Source organism: Abramis brama, assembly GCF_963993115.1.
Source record: "Abramis brama genome assembly, chromosome: 11".
NCBI classification, from domain to species: Eukaryota; Metazoa; Chordata; class Actinopteri; order Cypriniformes; family Leuciscidae; genus Abramis; species Abramis brama.
Genome location: NC_139973.1, coordinates 7,439,014 through 7,457,002, shown reverse-complemented (window position 1 = coordinate 7,457,002; position 17,989 = coordinate 7,439,014). Strand labels below are relative to the sequence as shown.

General features: G+C 37.1%; 1 protein-coding gene across 2 annotated transcripts in view; it reads right to left on the bottom strand.

Annotated features, from left to right (window-relative positions):
• Positions 1–16,645: 16,645 nt before the first annotated feature.
• The window catches only part of grm4 (glutamate receptor, metabotropic 4), a 166,011-nt gene continuing 164,667 nt past the window's right edge, over positions 16,646–17,989 (bottom strand). Inside the window, exon 11 of one of the 2 annotated variants that reach the window (XM_084127723.1) lies at positions 16,646–17,043. In XM_084127723.1, the coding sequence (XP_083983849.1) occupies positions 16,994–17,043 (50 nt within the window). In that variant the 3' untranslated portion in view covers positions 16,646–16,993. The remainder of the gene's footprint in view (positions 17,044–17,989) is intronic. The other variant, XM_084127724.1, reaches the window with a different exon arrangement.

Sequence of the window (17,989 nt, the reverse complement as noted above, 5' to 3'; positions counted from 1 at the left end):
TTCTGAATAGCAGAACCACGTGAAGGCTGACCTGGAGCACACATGGTAAAATGTGGGAAAAGATGGCTAATCCTCTTGGAGTCATGAACGACAAAGGCCAATGGGTCACAAGTTTTTATTACCTTCTCATTAAACTACACCATGGCCTTGCTGCTAAGTCTACAAATGGAAGCAGGACGAATGGGTATTGGATAACATTGTGCACTGAGCAAAGTTATGTAGGAATGTCTACAGTGAATGTCTACAGGAATGTCTACAGCGTGTTCTTTGTTGATGAGTGAGTGATTGATTATTATTCGGCGCTCAGTTACAAATCGTACATATTGACCCTTTTCAGATTTCCGGGTTTGAGTGGAAGTCGGCATAGTTGCATAAACTTCCATAGCGGTGAATGAGAGACTACATATAACTATGTGTTGTGTTCCCAATAGTGTTTTCACAATTTTCTAAAAGAGGGAAAAAATAGAGATGCAAAGGTAATATAATAGAAAGTATAGTCTTACATTTAAAAAAAAATTAAAGGTGCAATAGGTGTTTCTCTACAGATTTTTTTTTTCTTTTTGTTATGCTGGTTGAAGAACACAGTCTCACCCCCAAACGTCACATACTGACGCGTCTTGACCATACGGCAACATACGACGAAAAGGGTACCCCTAAAACGTCCGTATGTGACGATTTGGGTTATGGGTAGGTTTAGGTATGCGTTAGGGTACCGCTAAGAGGCGCTGCTGGTGCGCTTATGTCTTCGTCTCATATGGACGTTTTAGGGGTACCCTTTTCGTCGTATATTGCCGTTTGGTCAAGACGCGTCAGTATGTGACGTTTTGGGATAGCAATCACTATGTTAAGCAGTCTAAATGTATTTTTATAAATATGTATAACCTGTGTTCATGTGTTTTGGAGGAGGCGTGGCTTTGGTTGGCGATTTGCAGGGAGGGTGGGATCGTATGCTTTCAATGCTAGCAGGCTAAAGTTAGCATTTCCCAGATAAAATATGACTAAAATAAAATAAAATATGACTAACTTAGCAGACTAACTTATTTATGACTCAACTTTGCTGATGACTGTTAAAACGCAGTATCACCGTCTGTGAAAAAGGTCCATTGTTTTCACATAGAACAAATTAGTTCAGAAGACTGCATCGAATGAACAATAGCTGAACAGTAACTGCACTTGTCTTGAGGAGTATTATTATTTGATAACATAAAAAACCTTATAGTTTGACACTAAAACCATGTATTTTCCTTTTTTCTCTTTAATACACATCAACCCCTATGAAAGGGGGGCGATGATGTAATCCCCAGCTAGAAAAACATATGACCCTTTCACATATTTGTCGGACATAGCCAGACCTTCAGACTGACTGCAGAAGGTCTGGAAACCATATCAGATTTCATTGGCCAAGGACTGCCCATGAGGATGAGCAAAGCAACCAATCACAGTTCATTTTGTTTAGCGTCATGTTTAGGTGTGATGTCCCTAAAATAACAAGTTTGGAAGTTTACTGCAACAATGTGAACTTCACATACTTTTGAAAATCCAGCATTTAGTTGATCCTGATAAGCGTTCATTGTTACAGTTGTAAACACGATGGTATTCTTCTTCAATGAGAGGTTTGGCGTTAAAACGGCTTTGTTTCCAGGTGGAACGTTAAAGAACTCGACACACACTTCTCCCCGGAAATCCTGGAGAATTCAACCAATCAGATGACGACTGATTGAAACTCCAGCAGTGTTTCCAATTTTGTGTGCCATATGCATCAGACGTTCAGCCGACGGTCCGTGGGTGTTTCCCTATGACTGCGTCCATACTCTCCTCTTTCGCTTTCTCCCTGTTTTTTTTTTAGCGCACATAAAAAACACAATTGGCAAAGTGTGATTCATCTTGCTCAATTTGTTTACCACTAGTGCATGCTGATGACGTTTTATCCTTCTATACTAACACTACGACTAAATGGTGCCATCACCGTACAGTCTACATACATGTCGTACCCAAGTTTATTAGATCCATGTTGTACACTGTAATTTGTAATGATCTAATAGGATTGCTGAAATCGCACAGTCATGCGACCCACTTGACAGATGCATACTTTTATGGTAAGTTAAAACAGCCTGAACCAGTGACGGACAATTACAATACAGTGAAATAATCAACTAACTATTACCAATTATCTAGCCCTCAAAACATGAATAAAAACTAATCATAACTTGAACCTAGAACTGCAGTCTTAGTTCTTCTCACATTTGACAAAGTTCATGTGTCAAATGTGCCAATCAAAATGTGACTGTGAAACAGATTGTCTTTAACTAAAATGTTGCTACAGTATATAGCCTAATATTAATGCTAGAAAGCCAATGCTTTGCACTTGGCAATTAGATTATTTTGTTCATGGAATCACTAATACTCTATGCAACAATTTGCACCATATTATGTTAAACCTGTAATGAACATAATATTTGCACCTTCAGTGATGCTTTGCATCTGGTTTACAAGTTTCCATTTATACAGTATATGACGATCTCTAACGAGTGAACACAGCTGGTGGCCCTGGTAGTAAAGGAACAATGCTCAGAGAATTACAACATTGCCCTACACACTGAATGCCATGTTGCACGGCTATAATATTCTGCATTGTTGTCTCTGTTGTATTCTGTTCTGAAGTTCAAAAGGAAGTAATAAACTGAATGCTGCAAGAAGTCAACTATGATTTTTAATTAATATATACATCCGTTATAGAAGATCTAACAGAATATGTAGATTTTTGCATTAAATGACTTATGCTTAGCATTGAGAATACATATTTAAAGACATTTTTGTTACTTATTATGTCAAACTGTATTGTTTTAATATATTAAGGAAATAAAACAGATGTGATTTTTTTGCATGAATTAATAAAAAACAGTGGACAACATAATATGCAACTCGTAATTGTCTTGATCCGGCATTATTCTCTATCTTGAACCGCCTCACTTGTTAATTAATTAAAACATCGTTAGGAAATGAAAAAGTCAATTATTTTTTCCAGGGTGTTAATTTGTGGTGCATGTGCAAATGGATGGAAGTGGAAAAAGTCGGATTTCAAGGTGTTAAGCAATCTGCAAATAAAGTGATTAGCCATGTACATTTTTTATATGGATTAAATAACAAAGACAAGTCATTACAAGAAATGTATTTCAATGCAGACAAATATTTGTGACCTAGGAATATAGTAGTTATACGAGACAAGATTTATCACTTTTGATCAGTCCAACATACACTGTATAATTCAACCACCGCTGCATGTCTAAATCTTGTGCCATGTTCTGAAGGGCTCATTTGTTTGCATGTCTCCTTTCTAGACCTAATACATATAATAATAATAATAATAATAAAAATAATAATAATAATACAAAACACTTCACAATAAGGTTCATTAGTTAACATTAGTTAACTACATTAGTTAGCATGAACTAATAATGAACTGCACGTATACAGCATTTATTCATCTTTGTTAATGTTAATTTCAACATTTACTTTATTAAAATCTTGTTAACATTATTAATGCACTGTGAACTAACATGAACAAACAATGACCAGCTGTATTTTTATTAAATAATGTTAATAAATACAGTAACAAATGTATTTCTCATTGCTAGTTAATGTTAGTTAATACATTAACTAATGTTAACTAATGAACGTTATTGTAAAGTATTACCAATAATATTATTAACACACAAAGTAAAGTAAATTATCTAATTTAAATGATATTATGGTAAAGAAATATTACAATGTCAAAAGAAAAGTCTATGCTTTAGCAAGAGAGAAAGGTCAGGCATATACTGAGACCAGATTTGATTTGATGGTGGTGATCTGAGAACCACGTTTTACTCAACTGCGAATCCAACTTTTATTTAGCCTCCTCCATCACATGCTCTCACTCATCATCAACACTTTTCCCAATTTGACAACCTGTCAGCACTTCAGTCATTTCCCTTATTTGTTTGTGTTTGATCATCCACACCCCCTCTTGTTCTATAAAAATAGATTTATTTGCACCATCATCTGGACTGTAACAGCGATATGGCATGTTTTTTTCTCACTAGCTATATGGAACTGATTTAGAAATATAATTGAGTCTTCATAACTGAAGTTACGAGCAGATTTAAACAAAATGATGCAGCACTCATGATGCTTTCTGATGTTTTATTTTTGCTCCAATGGCCCAGAAAATCGAAATTTTGTGGCGAACAACTATACATAAACCTTTATTTTACAGCTAATGTTTGCACGGTTCATGCCTCCCACGAAGCAATTGGTTTTCTAGTTAGTCGTTGTAGAGAGTCTCGATGAGTTGTAAGCAACTGTTAGTGTGACATCACTCTCAAACCCTTCAAGTGGCAAAAGTCACCAACTGAAGCCCTGACACGGAACCCCTGATTTACAGCACCTTCAAGGCAGCCATTTCAGCACAGCTTGCACAGAACACAACTCCAGACAACATGTAAATCAGCAGTTATTTTTAGGGAAGACTGGCTGTGGAGAGGTTACTGGAAGGTGGGAAAAGTTTGTCACTTACACATTGCGTCAAGGTAATCCAGATCTATTGACACCCATGAGGTTCTCGTCATATAATTGTAGCCTGTTTATGGAAATTGATATATAAAAACACTTTAAACATTGCAATTATAATAAATCATGCTTATCCTAGAATGCTGATTTTGTACCTCAAAATCATTTTGATGTTGCTCTAGTTCCAGGTTGAAGTTGGCAGTTCAACAAGGGCCAGCAGGGGTCAAATCGAGCCGAAATGATCCGGAACAGCATTCTGAACAGCGCCTTTGATGAGAAATTATATTTTTGGTTGTTTGTTTGTGTAATCTAATCCATCCATGTATGCTCCAGGGCAGTTTTTGTATGATCCAGTACACAATTTCTGTTCCCATTTATCGAGTGTACAACGTTTTGGTCTATTAAGTGCTGCATGCGGGTGCGGGTATTTACAAAATACTTTAGCTATAGGCAAATATGCCTTTTTGTTGATGATTTTAATGTTGCCTCACCTCCAAAATTACACATTTAAACACAGTATACGAGTTTCCATCACCATCTCAGATTTGACTGGACAACTTTTTGGAGTGAGCAAGAAACCCTTCCTATAAACAACATTAATGAGATGTGAGATGACTGAGAATTTTACATAAAACGTTTGTTCTTCTAAGCCTTTTTGGGAAGAAATAACAGCATTCTAAATGTATGTTGTTGTGCAGAGGACATGCTAAAGTAGTTTTTTTTAGACTGATGATCACATTGTTTGGGGAGAAAATAGCATATGTGCGTAATGAAATTCCAACAGGTTATCTGTGAATTTACATTTTTAGTTAATCAGTTGGAATTGCTGCATCTTGCAGTTATAAATATGTCATGTCGCGCATGCAAATATTAATTTCCAAATAAGATGATTCATCATGATAATCTGTAAATACCAATGCTGTCTTTTTCTGTCCGTAACAGTTTAACTGATGATCTTACAGCATTATCAACTGATGATTTTGATAACAAACACAATACCATATATACCATCTTAGAGGGAATATATACAGTATTTCAGGCACCAATTAAAATCAAAACCTGAAATCTTATTTTGGTTTTTCAGACTGGATTCAATTCTTGTTTGTTTAAACCGCTGCATGGAAATGACCACAGGCTGCCCTTTTTTGCTGTATTACAGAGAAACTTGTTTTTATGTTTTGTACTCATGCCTGTGCTAACTTCTCAGTGGTGTGTTTATGTTGGAAATCTAGTTCAAGAGTCTATTAACCAGCTCTCCCATGGCTAAATGATAACCAGTGCAGGGTATTAGACGGCTTCCAGCAGGTCAAGGCCTGATTCATTTTAAGTCACTGTGTGTGGGAAAATGAATTGCTTCCAAAAATCAATCACATGGCTACCACTGTTTTATATTCTTCCACATTCACATTTGACAGTGGCAGGTGCACTTGCAGTATTCTTAAAACAGAAAACTTGCATAAAACTGCAATAAATATTTGAAACCAGAGCCGCGAAATTAACACTAAGCTATAAAAACATGTTTCTATGTACATCTTGAAATCAAGTTTTATATTCATCCATAATTTGTATTTCATTTTGTTGTTACTTAAATATGTAAATATATAAATATATGCTTATATTTGCAATAAACGTAAGAAATATTATTTGATTGTTATTGTTATTTCAATTTTGTCGCTATAATTAAACATTTGTGTGCGTACATATGTGCATATTTTGCAATAAATAAGATATATTGTCTATATCTTTATTTCTTCATTAATCATTTATTTATTCTTTATTTAGATTTCAACACCTTTAAATCAGTTGTTTTGTTTATCCATTGTGTATCCCTCATTGAAGCTTGAGGACACAGCTCCTTGTCTTTTTGTCTAATTTTCAAATACGTTTTTGCTTCAAATCAAAGTTTATAATGTTGTGATTCAGTTTGTATCTGGTTGGTTTAGTTCGTGGCTTACAACTCTTTAATGAAGAATACACTATATATTGTTGCAGAAGCACCAACACTAACAAGGAAACAGCTTCTTTTGTTGCACGTCGAGTTAATTTTAAGTCTGCTATTGTTGAGTACAATCAACTTGGATTTTTAAGTTATTTCAACTTAAATTACATTAAACTGACTTCAAATTCAAAAAACTGACTTTTCTTATAAAAAATAAAGTTGAAAATGGCTGAACTTATTTTGATGAGTTGTAAAAACATGTTGTCATAAGTTATTGACTAAGTTCATTTTTTAGTGTAGGGATAAATAAATATATTTTTAATGTTTATAATGTTTGCCAGTTATGACCTTTTCTGTCATACATTCATTCCCAATGGATGTGAGGCTTTTTCACATCGGACGCATAAGACGCATATTCAGAGCAGAAGCTACACACACCCATTGTGCTCTCACACTGCTGCGTGTTTCTAGCTTGCAACTGAACCTGATCATGAAGTCCTACATTACGTTTTTGCAAATTTATGAGTACATTTTACAGTTTGCATTCTGTAAAGCACATCTGAGTGACTAGCAGCGACCAAGGTGAGTGGAGCGTAGCTCTGAGTCAATTGTATAATCCGAACAAATATTACCCTGATCTTGACTTTGAAAGCTGACACCAGAACAATCCCAACCTTGAACTCTGCCCAAAAAGCCTGACACATTACTAAGAGGAATGGCATATCACGAGTACCATATAAATGACTGATCGTGTGTATTAGGTTTATATTAAGCCTGCAGTGCTGCAGTTGCCAGTCACTCCAAATCCACTTGGATGTACTATCAGTGGAGTCTTCATTAGAGAGAGTGAGTGTCTGTGAGTGGGTGGCCTGAATGGTATTTTCTGTACATCATGTGATCTGTGAGGGGAGGTTGAGCCGGGTGGGGGAGGTTGAGCCGGGTGGGGGAGGGGGTGGGGCGCTGAAAACCGAGACGTCTCTATTTACAGCTGCAGTCGATATATGCTTCAATTTCGCCCCATCCAACAGCTAATCGGCGAGCTATTTGCCTCGCGCTCAATGTGTTTTTTCGTATATTCTCGTGTTACCCATTAGGCAAGGCGGATTCCCCGTCTCCTCCTAATATTCAGTGTCCTTGTTTTTTTGTCCTGTCTCTTTCTCTCTCTAGGTGTAACACCAATAGCTGGTTGTCGACTGTGAATTCTTTAGGTCTTAAGCCAGAATCTTGCAAACACAGTGTCTTCTCTGTTGACTTGACCCTACAGCCACTGGTACACTCGTGACGTCCAATTAATGGCACTAGATCCTGTGTTACGACGTGAATAAATACTTCTAAAAGGTGAAAGTTTACCGGGACTTGCCGTGGCTGCATGTAAGCGGTGAATCAACAAAGTCTTGTGATAAAGCAGACAGCCTGGGAGTATTATAGGCCTGGAATTCTTCAAGCCTGGTGAGTCAAATCTCCAATCTGCAAGGCTGTAAACCAGTGGACATGCAACCTCGAGGGGCTTAATATTCAACTTTGATGTATATGCTAGAATTACTAGACGACAAATATGATGAATGTACTGTAAATACTGTACTGTAAGAAGAAAAATATACTGTGCATAGTGCCAACAAAAAGAATCGCATAACAGTGGGATACATAAGCTGTTATGAAATACATGTATTTTTTGAATCAATGTACAGTATTTTTATGTAACACTTTTTTTAATAATCTATCTATCTATCTATCTATCTATCTATCTATCTATCTATCTATCTATCTATCTATCTATCTATCTATCTATCTATCTATCTACTTGAACTATATAAAATTATAAAAAATAAAAAATAAACTCATTATTGAAGCAGATGTGGTCATTGTGAATTTTCATTGTATGGAAAACAGCTGAGATTATGACAGAAACCTTTGAACGTAAAATCGAGAGCTATATATACTCATATTAATGTGTTAGTTGTTCACTAATACCTTTTTGCTTTCTAGTCCTTATGGCTTCTATTGACGTCTTACAGAACAAGTTAACTATTTGGTAATTAGAACTCATTTGATCTTTTGGAATTCAGTGTGAACATGATTCAGATTGATTCAGATCTTTTGACATTTTTCAAGTTGTGCCCAGCTATAAGGCATCAATGGTCCGTGAAAACAAATGTTTTTAATTACACTAGTAATTTGGTCGCTTGTTGGTCTGTATCTTGCATTTTGCACATTACTCAGACATCTATTTCCATCTTTCAACTTGTGTAAATTAACACTGTCACAACACCAACATGGAGTAATTTGCAGTGTACAGCTCCCTAATCGAGATGTGATTACCGTTTATATCCCCTCGGGATTGGTGACAAGTGCACTGGTCAAAATTACACACTCTCAATCTGCTGACAAGTAAAAAGCAAGAAATTACACCAGATACTTGGGTGACAAGCTGGAGACTGGCTGTTAATCAGAGCAAGTGTGGTTCGCTGGTAATCAATCAAACAGCTGTGCAGTGTGTTTACCCAGAGGCACTGAGTGGAGAGCACACTGGCACACTGGCCTCCCAGGGCTCTGACACAGCACTACACACTGGATTCCCCACAGGGCAAAACATATTATATTGACAGTACTTATTGCTTCATCAAATCCACCGCATTTGTCATTAGATTCAAAATATAATTACATCAGATATTACGTCTAAGACAAGTCTACTTGACATCTGTGTGCTGCAGACTCAAAAACATGGGATTTTACACGTTTTTTTTTAAAAGGTAAGTGTTGCACATAATTGATGCGTATGTTATAGACAAATAATACACACACACACACACACACACACACACACACACACACACACACACACACACACACACACACACACACACACACACACACACACACACATTGTGTTTTCATGTTTTATGGGGACTTTCCATAGACATAATGATTTTTATACTGTACAAACTGTATATTCTATCCCCTTTCACTAAACCTACCCATCACAGAAAACTTTCTGCATTTTTACATTTTCCAAAAAAAATTGATTTATGATTTATAAGCTGTTTTCCTCATGGGGACCAAAAGGACAAGGATTTCAGATATTGCCATCTTTGTGGGGACATTTTGTCCCCATAATGTGGTTTACCAGAACACACACGCAAGCACACACACACACACACACACACACACACACACACACACACACACACACACACAAACTATTCAAAGTTAGGAGTCGCTTCTGTTCACCAAGGCTGCATTTATTTGACAGAAATAGTCAAATGGTCAGAATTGAAGTATTCATTTCTTTAAAAACATAATCTGGCCCCAAACTGACATGATGGTGACTTCAAATAAAACAATTTAATGCTAAACAAATCTGTAAACACAATTAAACCCCATTTGAATTATGAATCCGCGCAAGTCCCTCATAAGCCCCGATTTTTTGCCTATGGCCTATAATGAATAAAAGAGCTTATGGTCACACTCCACAAACACAAGGCCTCTAGTGAAACTTCTCAAAAAGCTAAATTCACTAAGGCCCAGTGCAGCAGCTCTCTTAAGCAGTTATGAGATGAGCCCATCAATTAGATCTGAAGGAATTAGTAAGTGTTCACTTCTGTGCACATTCATTGTGTAGAGCGACTGCAGGGGAATCCCCACTGGAGAAGCACAGCAAGTTTGGGTTAAATGACTTCCTCTGGAGCACAATAATAATAATAAAGCAGAACGTGATGTGACTAACATGTGAGACCACATCCACAGTTCGGCAGCTCTGGGATCTGCTCAGCTGCTACGCCTGATGTAGTTTAGTATGCATAACTGAGGGAATATTTTGAGTGAATTTATGCTTTTGGGAGGAAGGGACAATTCAGCAAATACACTTGACCTAATTCCTTATTTTAGGATCCTGTTGAATTCTCTCACTGTTCACTATTGTTTAAGTGACTGGTCTGCAAATTTCTGCAGATGTGTTAGAATTGGATGTCCTAAACACTAGTTATTTATCAGAAAGTCCAGGCTGCTCTTTTTCATTTAAACAATGAAGGACAATGGTGACCAGTGGCTTTCAAGCTCCAACAGGGCAAAACGTTTCATAAAGAGCTGAGCTGAGATCCTGAAGCTTTGCGTTCTGTCCACATATAACACAAAGGAAGATATTCTGAAGAATGTGGGAAACTATGAACAGTTCTGAGGTACCATTGACTTAATGGCCAATTCGCACGGGATAAGATATCTCAGTAAAACCAGCAGAAGTGGGAGGGGTAACTCGATTTGCCTATATTTATATATATATATCAAACAGTTATGTCCGGTGGAACGATGTATTAATTAACTTCAGATAACGCTAAAAGATGTTTTGTGCCTCTAATGGCGCTTTTCCATTACCAGTACCAGCTCAACTCGACTCAACTCAACACGACTCGCCTCGTCTCGGCTCGACTCGCTTTTCGCTCCGTTTTCCATCCCATGTTCAAGTACAACTTTTACACAGTGGAAAACCAAACAAAGGCGAGTCGAGTCGAGGCGAGCTGGTACTGTGTAGTGGAAAAGCGCCATAACAAGTGCTTTCGGTCTTCTTTCTTTCGGGACTAAAATCACAGAGAAGCTCTGGTAATAATTACTTTACCCCACCTCTCCATGTCAAACTAGTCCCGTCCGAATAGGGCTATAATCTTCAAATCTGGCTTTAATACCTTGTTGATTGTTCAAATCTGGTTCCAGGGAGCTATGTACTTCAGATTATTGATATGAAGCCTTCATTTTTATTCAGGCCACGATCACCTACTTAGAGAAGAAAAAGATTGTCTAACATGTAAAGTGACCAAAGTGGCAAACTTGGCTAAATCAATTGATTAAGATTGAGAGATATGTGACACTCAGACATTGTATAAAGCAACCAATAAAAGTGGAGCTAAATGGCAATTATGTGTGCAATACAGAATCAAAATTGTAATTTAGGAAACATGGTTGAGGAAAGCATGAGGAAAGGTAGAGTTCAACCCGCAAAGGCTGCTGACAATCTTTTATTTTTTGACATTTTAATCATAAGACACAGTAAACTAAATAAAGAGAACAAAAAGAAAAAGCACACTCTCTTCAGGAGAAGTCTCTAAGGACCTGCACCAGCTGCCATTATGACAGATTGAAGCTCGGTGCAAATTGCTTGGCCCGACTATAACTTGACACCTCAGTAACAGTAAACAAAGACGCTTTTCATCACAGCACATTCCCAACACATGTACGCTTGCAAACACACATTTACACAACCTAATCCGTTAGCCCTAAGTGTTTGTGAATCCCTCTTTAAGGCAGAAGGAAGGGTTAGCGCTGCGAAATTAGTCGGAGTCAGGGAATTTAAATAGCTTTAGTGTCTATTTTGCGTGAAAGCTAGGGTTGTTCTTACAGTATTTACACAGCAGTGTGCCAGAATGTGATAGCCTAGCTATATGAGAGGTGCACATGGGTAACACACATCCACAAATTACCACTATGAGGTGCTGTTTGACTGAAATCAACCTGAGCTGAGCTGTTTGTTTCAATTTCTTTGTTTTGCTCCTATGTGTCCAAATGCATCTGAATGCAGCTGATTTGAAATGAAATCTGAGATGCAATGTGCATACTGAGCTAAAAGAATCATACATATCTCTAGTAATAGCCTAACCCGAGTAAAACGTTACTTCAGTAGGCTAAGTGTGCTCAATTTGTTTTTGAATAAAAAATGGCCAAAGAAGATTTGTTAGTAGCTATATAAAAATGATATGTGCTGATTGTTTTAAATTAGTCTGCAAGCAAAACCGCCAAACATTGTAACTTACGTAACATCTGCAAGTATGAAATGTATGGTAGTATAAAAATAAAGATTGCATAAACAAATGCGCAGTGGTGTCCAAAATTCTGAGACCACATGCAAAACCTTCGACACCTGGAAGAATCTGAATGTTTTTGATTTTGAAAGATTAACGAATAACACATATTTAAGATTCTGCCCCCTGAAAATGCTGGGTCTAGAATCTAAGGAATCATTATCACATTATTAATAAATCATTACATGGCTCTGTGGAAGATTTGATTCTGATTGGTCAGTCGCAACATTCTGTGGTTGTATAAGCTAAACTGTAAGGTATATTTTGACTCTTGTCCCTGGCAACCACTGTCCTACATTGTTTCATGTCTTGTATATAGCAGTCTTCTCACATATAAAATTATTTTTAACATTTATATTTTTTGTTTCCATTTATTATCTTTATTTTTTTATTTTTTTATTTGTTAAGTAGCCATGTAATGATCAGGATAATGTAGCCTGCTCTATAGTTCAAGGCTCCGTTCGCTTAATACCTCTCAGGTGATTTGACAGATGAAAGCTTTTAATTGTGATCATTGATCTCTGGCTAATTTGTTTCTTCAAACGAATTTGCAGATTTGATTCAAATATCCGGATTAAGTTTCCTGATATCACTGCATGTTCTTGTGTTCACTAGAAAGGGTAGATATATCGTTTCACTCGTGATTGGCTGGCGTCAAGACAGCAATATTATTAAAAAGGTAAACAGCCAAAAGGGCAAAATGGCCTTAATAAATGATCTAAAGAATAAAAGTTCTATTAGATCTTATGTGCCAACAAACATGCAGCCATCTTTAGAATTTTGTGTTTGAAGCTGAACTTCCGTTTTTTTGCGGTAGCTCTGTCTAGATATTTCTATGGCATCGCTGTCAAAGAGTAATAAGCCAGTGAAGTGGATTTACTTATTGTAGAATTAACGAAAGTTATCATGGGTATTGTAATGTTTGAAATGGATGTCATATCAACCATCAGTAGTAATTCATTTCCTTTTACACTTGAAGCAGATTAAGCTCCTTAAAGGACAAATCCAGTGAAAAATGAACCTGGGGTTAATTAACACATGGTTACCGAGTCGATCGTTCCCTGCGATGTGTTTTCATGAAAATCGAATGTATAGAGTTTTATCTTTAAAAACAGATTAGCTCATAACAGTAGTATATGGGGCACAGAGTAAGTAAAAATAAATCGCCGTGTTTACACTAACACGGTAACATAATGAGGGTCCTTACATACAAACCGAAGCATTGAGAACTTTGTAAGTGTACAGACAGTTTAATAAGAAGATACTTTATAAAGACAGTACATTACTGTACATTACATTACAGTACATACTTACTCTGTGCCCCATATACTACTGTTATGAGCTAATCTGTTTTTAAAGATAAAACTCTATACATTCGATTTTCATGAAAACGCATCGCAGGGAACGATCGACTCGGTAACCATGTGTTAATTACCCCTAGGTTCATTTTTCACTGGATTTGTCCTTTAAAGGGATGGTTCACCCAAAAATGAAAGTTCTGCCATTAATTACTCATCCTCATGTCGTTCCAAACTTATAAGACTTTCGTTCATCTTCAGAACACAAGTGAAGATCTTTTTGATGAAATCTGAGAGCTTTCTGTTCCTCCATTGACAGCTTGCAGGTACCACTTTGATGCTTCAAAAAGTTCATAAAACTAATCCATGTGAATTGAGCGGTTTAGTCCAGCTTAGAGACTTGATCACTTTATATGATGAACAGATTGAATTTAGGCTTTTATTCACATATAAACATTCAAAGTTCATTAAGTTCATAAGCGAACTTAAACAGAAGCTCAATAGAACATGCTTGAGGTGCGAGAACAAACCTCATTGGTTCTTGCCTGAAGCTCAAATGTGCTGCGAAACACGAGAACGAACCTCATTGGTTCTTGCCTGAAGCTCAAACGTGCTGCAAAACACGAGAACGAACCTCATTGGTTCTTGCCTGAAGCTCAAACGTGCTGCAAAACACGAGAATGGACCTCATTGGTTCTTGCCTGAAGCTCAAACGTGCTGCGAAACATGAGAATGAACCTCATTGGTTCTCACGTCAAGCGAACATGCTTGAGCTTCCGTTTTAAGGGCCAATATCGTATTTATACTCGGAACATCAGACTGCATTTTTTATATTGCGTTATTTTATTTTACATTTTGCTTCTCCTGCACTGCATCAAACCAATAGCTGTCATCTTTCAAATGAATCCATGGTTCATACTAACTGTAAGTAGCCTAATATGTGTAAGCCTCTGATAAAATAATGACATAATTATTCCCTCACAAATAAATCTCTCAGTAAAAAAAAAAAAAGGCATTTTTTTTTTTGGCTATGGTCTATTTATTATAGATGGAGGGACTTTTTTTTTTTTAAATACATTTTTTAATAAAATAATATATTTCTTATGAATAAATGGTAATGCATGTTTCACTCATCTACAACCCTTGTTAACAACCCTCTTCAGCTTACATACTACAACGTCCCCCCCCCCCCCCCACCCCACCCCATACACACACACTCTCAGTATTGATCTCAGAGTACATGACCTCCTTTGCACAGCATCCTGATCCACCCTTCACTCTATGCTCTTTCCATCAATTTCTAAGCACTGTCAGAGAGATTGAGCAGCATTCCAATCAAGCCCCTGTTTTATGTCCTGTATTCGAGACAGACCTAAATAAGCCTAACATGGGCTATAATTTATGTCTGCTAGCGATGCCGTTATACATCACCAGCGCTTTTCTTTATAGCACCTGTCTTCTACTCTGTTGCCGCTGATGGCAGATACATCTCACACTTAATAATGGGGCCTTCAGAAATGCACATTATGATAGACGGCTGCCTGTTGTAAAAGCAATATATTTCAGAAAAAACTACATTTCTTTTAATTTCCACTGTGCCTCTGTGCCAGGTTGTCTCTGAATCTTCAGGACTAAGTGCCTTCTTGAAGGAGATTTTAAATGCACTAAAGATAACATTTTCATTTAGTTATGAGAATAACCCTTTTGGGTTTTTGACCAAAAACATATATAAAAAGAAATGCAATAGAGTATTAGCCCATGACGAGGAAATGCAACTCTCAGAAAAATTAAAGCTTATAATGTATGTTTCAGTTTAGGGTTTGTCTATTATTACTATGCTTGTATAACTATTATTGTATTATTATTATTCTTGCCACAAAAGCTTGTGCTACATATCTGAATCATCACCCAAATTGGGTTTATAGAAGAGAGCCGCGCTATTACTTTTCGAAGCAATCCAACATTCGGGTTTTGCCTGACAGAAGAACAATGAGTGAAAAAAGATCTAGCAATGAGCCCAAGCCATATGTGACATAAACATTTGACATCGCAAACAATGCAGAGATGATTTTTTTTTTGCATAAAACAATGCGTTTTGAAAAATTTCTTTATTAGAAATTATTTATGTATAAAAATTAACATGCTTCACATACCTCATATGTCTTATTTTACAAATACTTTAATTCAGGCACTGTTTCTGACGATTTTTTCTCTTTTAGGATGAAAAGCAAACATTAGCAATCGGGAACACACATTAAGTTGCCATTTATCACGGTCAACATAGACATTTTATTCTGCAGCACAAACAGTGCAAAAACAAAGAGGAGAAATCATAAGAACTGAATCTTAAATTCACAAACATCTAAAGAGACAAATCAGCTTGTCTCTCTATCACCTGACATTTCCAGATACGAATACTGAATCCTGTCATCTACTCTCTCCGAGCTTCTTAGAACCATTCCTTTACTTGAGATTGGTGATGCTTTGAATTTCTTTAAAAGTCTTCGGTAGCTGCATTCTTATGAAGGTAACTTACGCGCGACCTCCTGGTCCAGTGGATGTTGGTTCTAATATCTCGAGCGTTCCTTTCCAAGCTGGCGTCACGCCATTTCTAAATTGTGATTTTTCGATTTCGCACAGGTGACTGTGACAGCTATAGCACATTTTGACAACAGGGCAGATTTGAGTTCCTCAAAGGTGTGTACTTATGCACAAGCAAACATTACTCCAAAGAGCACTTCGTACATCTTCAACAGTTTCACAAGGCCCATGGTGAGGTAACAATACAGCAACATAGTTCAACAGCATTCCAGAAGGTTCTTTTTTTTGTTAAAAACGAAAAGAAAGAAAGAAAGAGAAAAACAACACAGCACAGGATGTCAAAACCAGCATGCTCAACATCTGTAAACAATGGTCACTGCCTTTGCTGTTGTCATCACCAAGGAGAAAACAAGAAGAAAAAGCTCCAAATGATTTTTTTTTATACTTTTTTTTCTTTTTCTTTTTCTTTTTTTAGCCACCACATAGTGTTAGCGCCAATGAAACAGCAGACACTGACATGTTGTCCTTAATTAGTGTGTATCACTTTAACAATGACATCTGGAATAGATAGAGCAAGCTGTAATGGAATAGTCTGGGTGACAGACCGTCATTCCAACATCAACGTCTCAACAGTCACGGCCTCCCCAGATGCTCCCTGTGTGACTTCACATAAGCTTCATTAATGGAAACATGTCTGTGGAGGTCCCCCAACCATCCGCTGTTTCACTTCCATACGTGAAATAACGTGAGAGTGATTTATCTTGAGATGCTGTCTTCCAGGGGTCACTTCTGGGATTCGGTAGTGGCCTTTTATCACTTGGCTAGATTGCATGGTTGCTGTAGCTGATGTACGTTTGTTTAGGGCTGAGTCCTGCAAGGGAAGAGAGAGTGTTACAAAAATAGATCGTTTGAGTCTCAGAAGCACTTAAACATGAACGCAGCTGCTTTATTAGAATTTCACGACCTGAAGTGTGTGGGGGGTAATTCGATAACACTTTATTTCGATTGTCCACTTTAGACATTCTACTATACTGTATTTGCAACTACATGCCAACTACCAGTCAGAGTATTAGTAGACTGTCTGCTTAAAGGGATAGTTCACCCAGAAATAAAAAATTTGTCATAACTTACTCTCCCTCAATTTGTTCCAAGTTTCTTTCTTCTGTTGAACACAAAATATTATATTTTGTAACAGCTGACGGTAACCATTGGCTTCCATAGTAGCGGAAAAAAACACTATGGAGGTCATACCGTCATCTGTCTGGTTACCAACGTTCTTTAAAATATAATTTTGTTCAGCAGAAGAAAGAAACTCATACAGGTTTGTAGCAACATGAGGGCAAGTAAATGATGACAGAATATTCACTTTTGGGTAAACTATCCTTTTAATATCTGGTCCCCCAACAGACACTCTATTGAATATAAGTAGCTTTGCAAGTACATGTCAACTTATTCTTCTAACCCTAACCTAACAGTCTTACTCTAATGAAACTGAGTTGACATGTAGTTGCAAATGAATAACAGTTGGTTGACATGTAGTAATTTGGTAGGATACGCACTAGCGAAAACCTTTATCAAAGCGATATGACACAGTTTTAATTTCTTGTCAGGCTTGGTTGCAATGTGAGGACTCCTTCTTTGATACTGCTATTAACTTGCCAGAAGTCAAGTAGCGTGTCTCTTTTGATATCAGACTCTGTCTTTTTTGATATCAAAGTGCAAATTACTTGACTGAGACGGTTGTCACCTTTTGCAGAGGAGGGCCATTTAACACCTTCTAAAAACATGCCAGTTGCCAGCAAACAGTGACAAGTCTG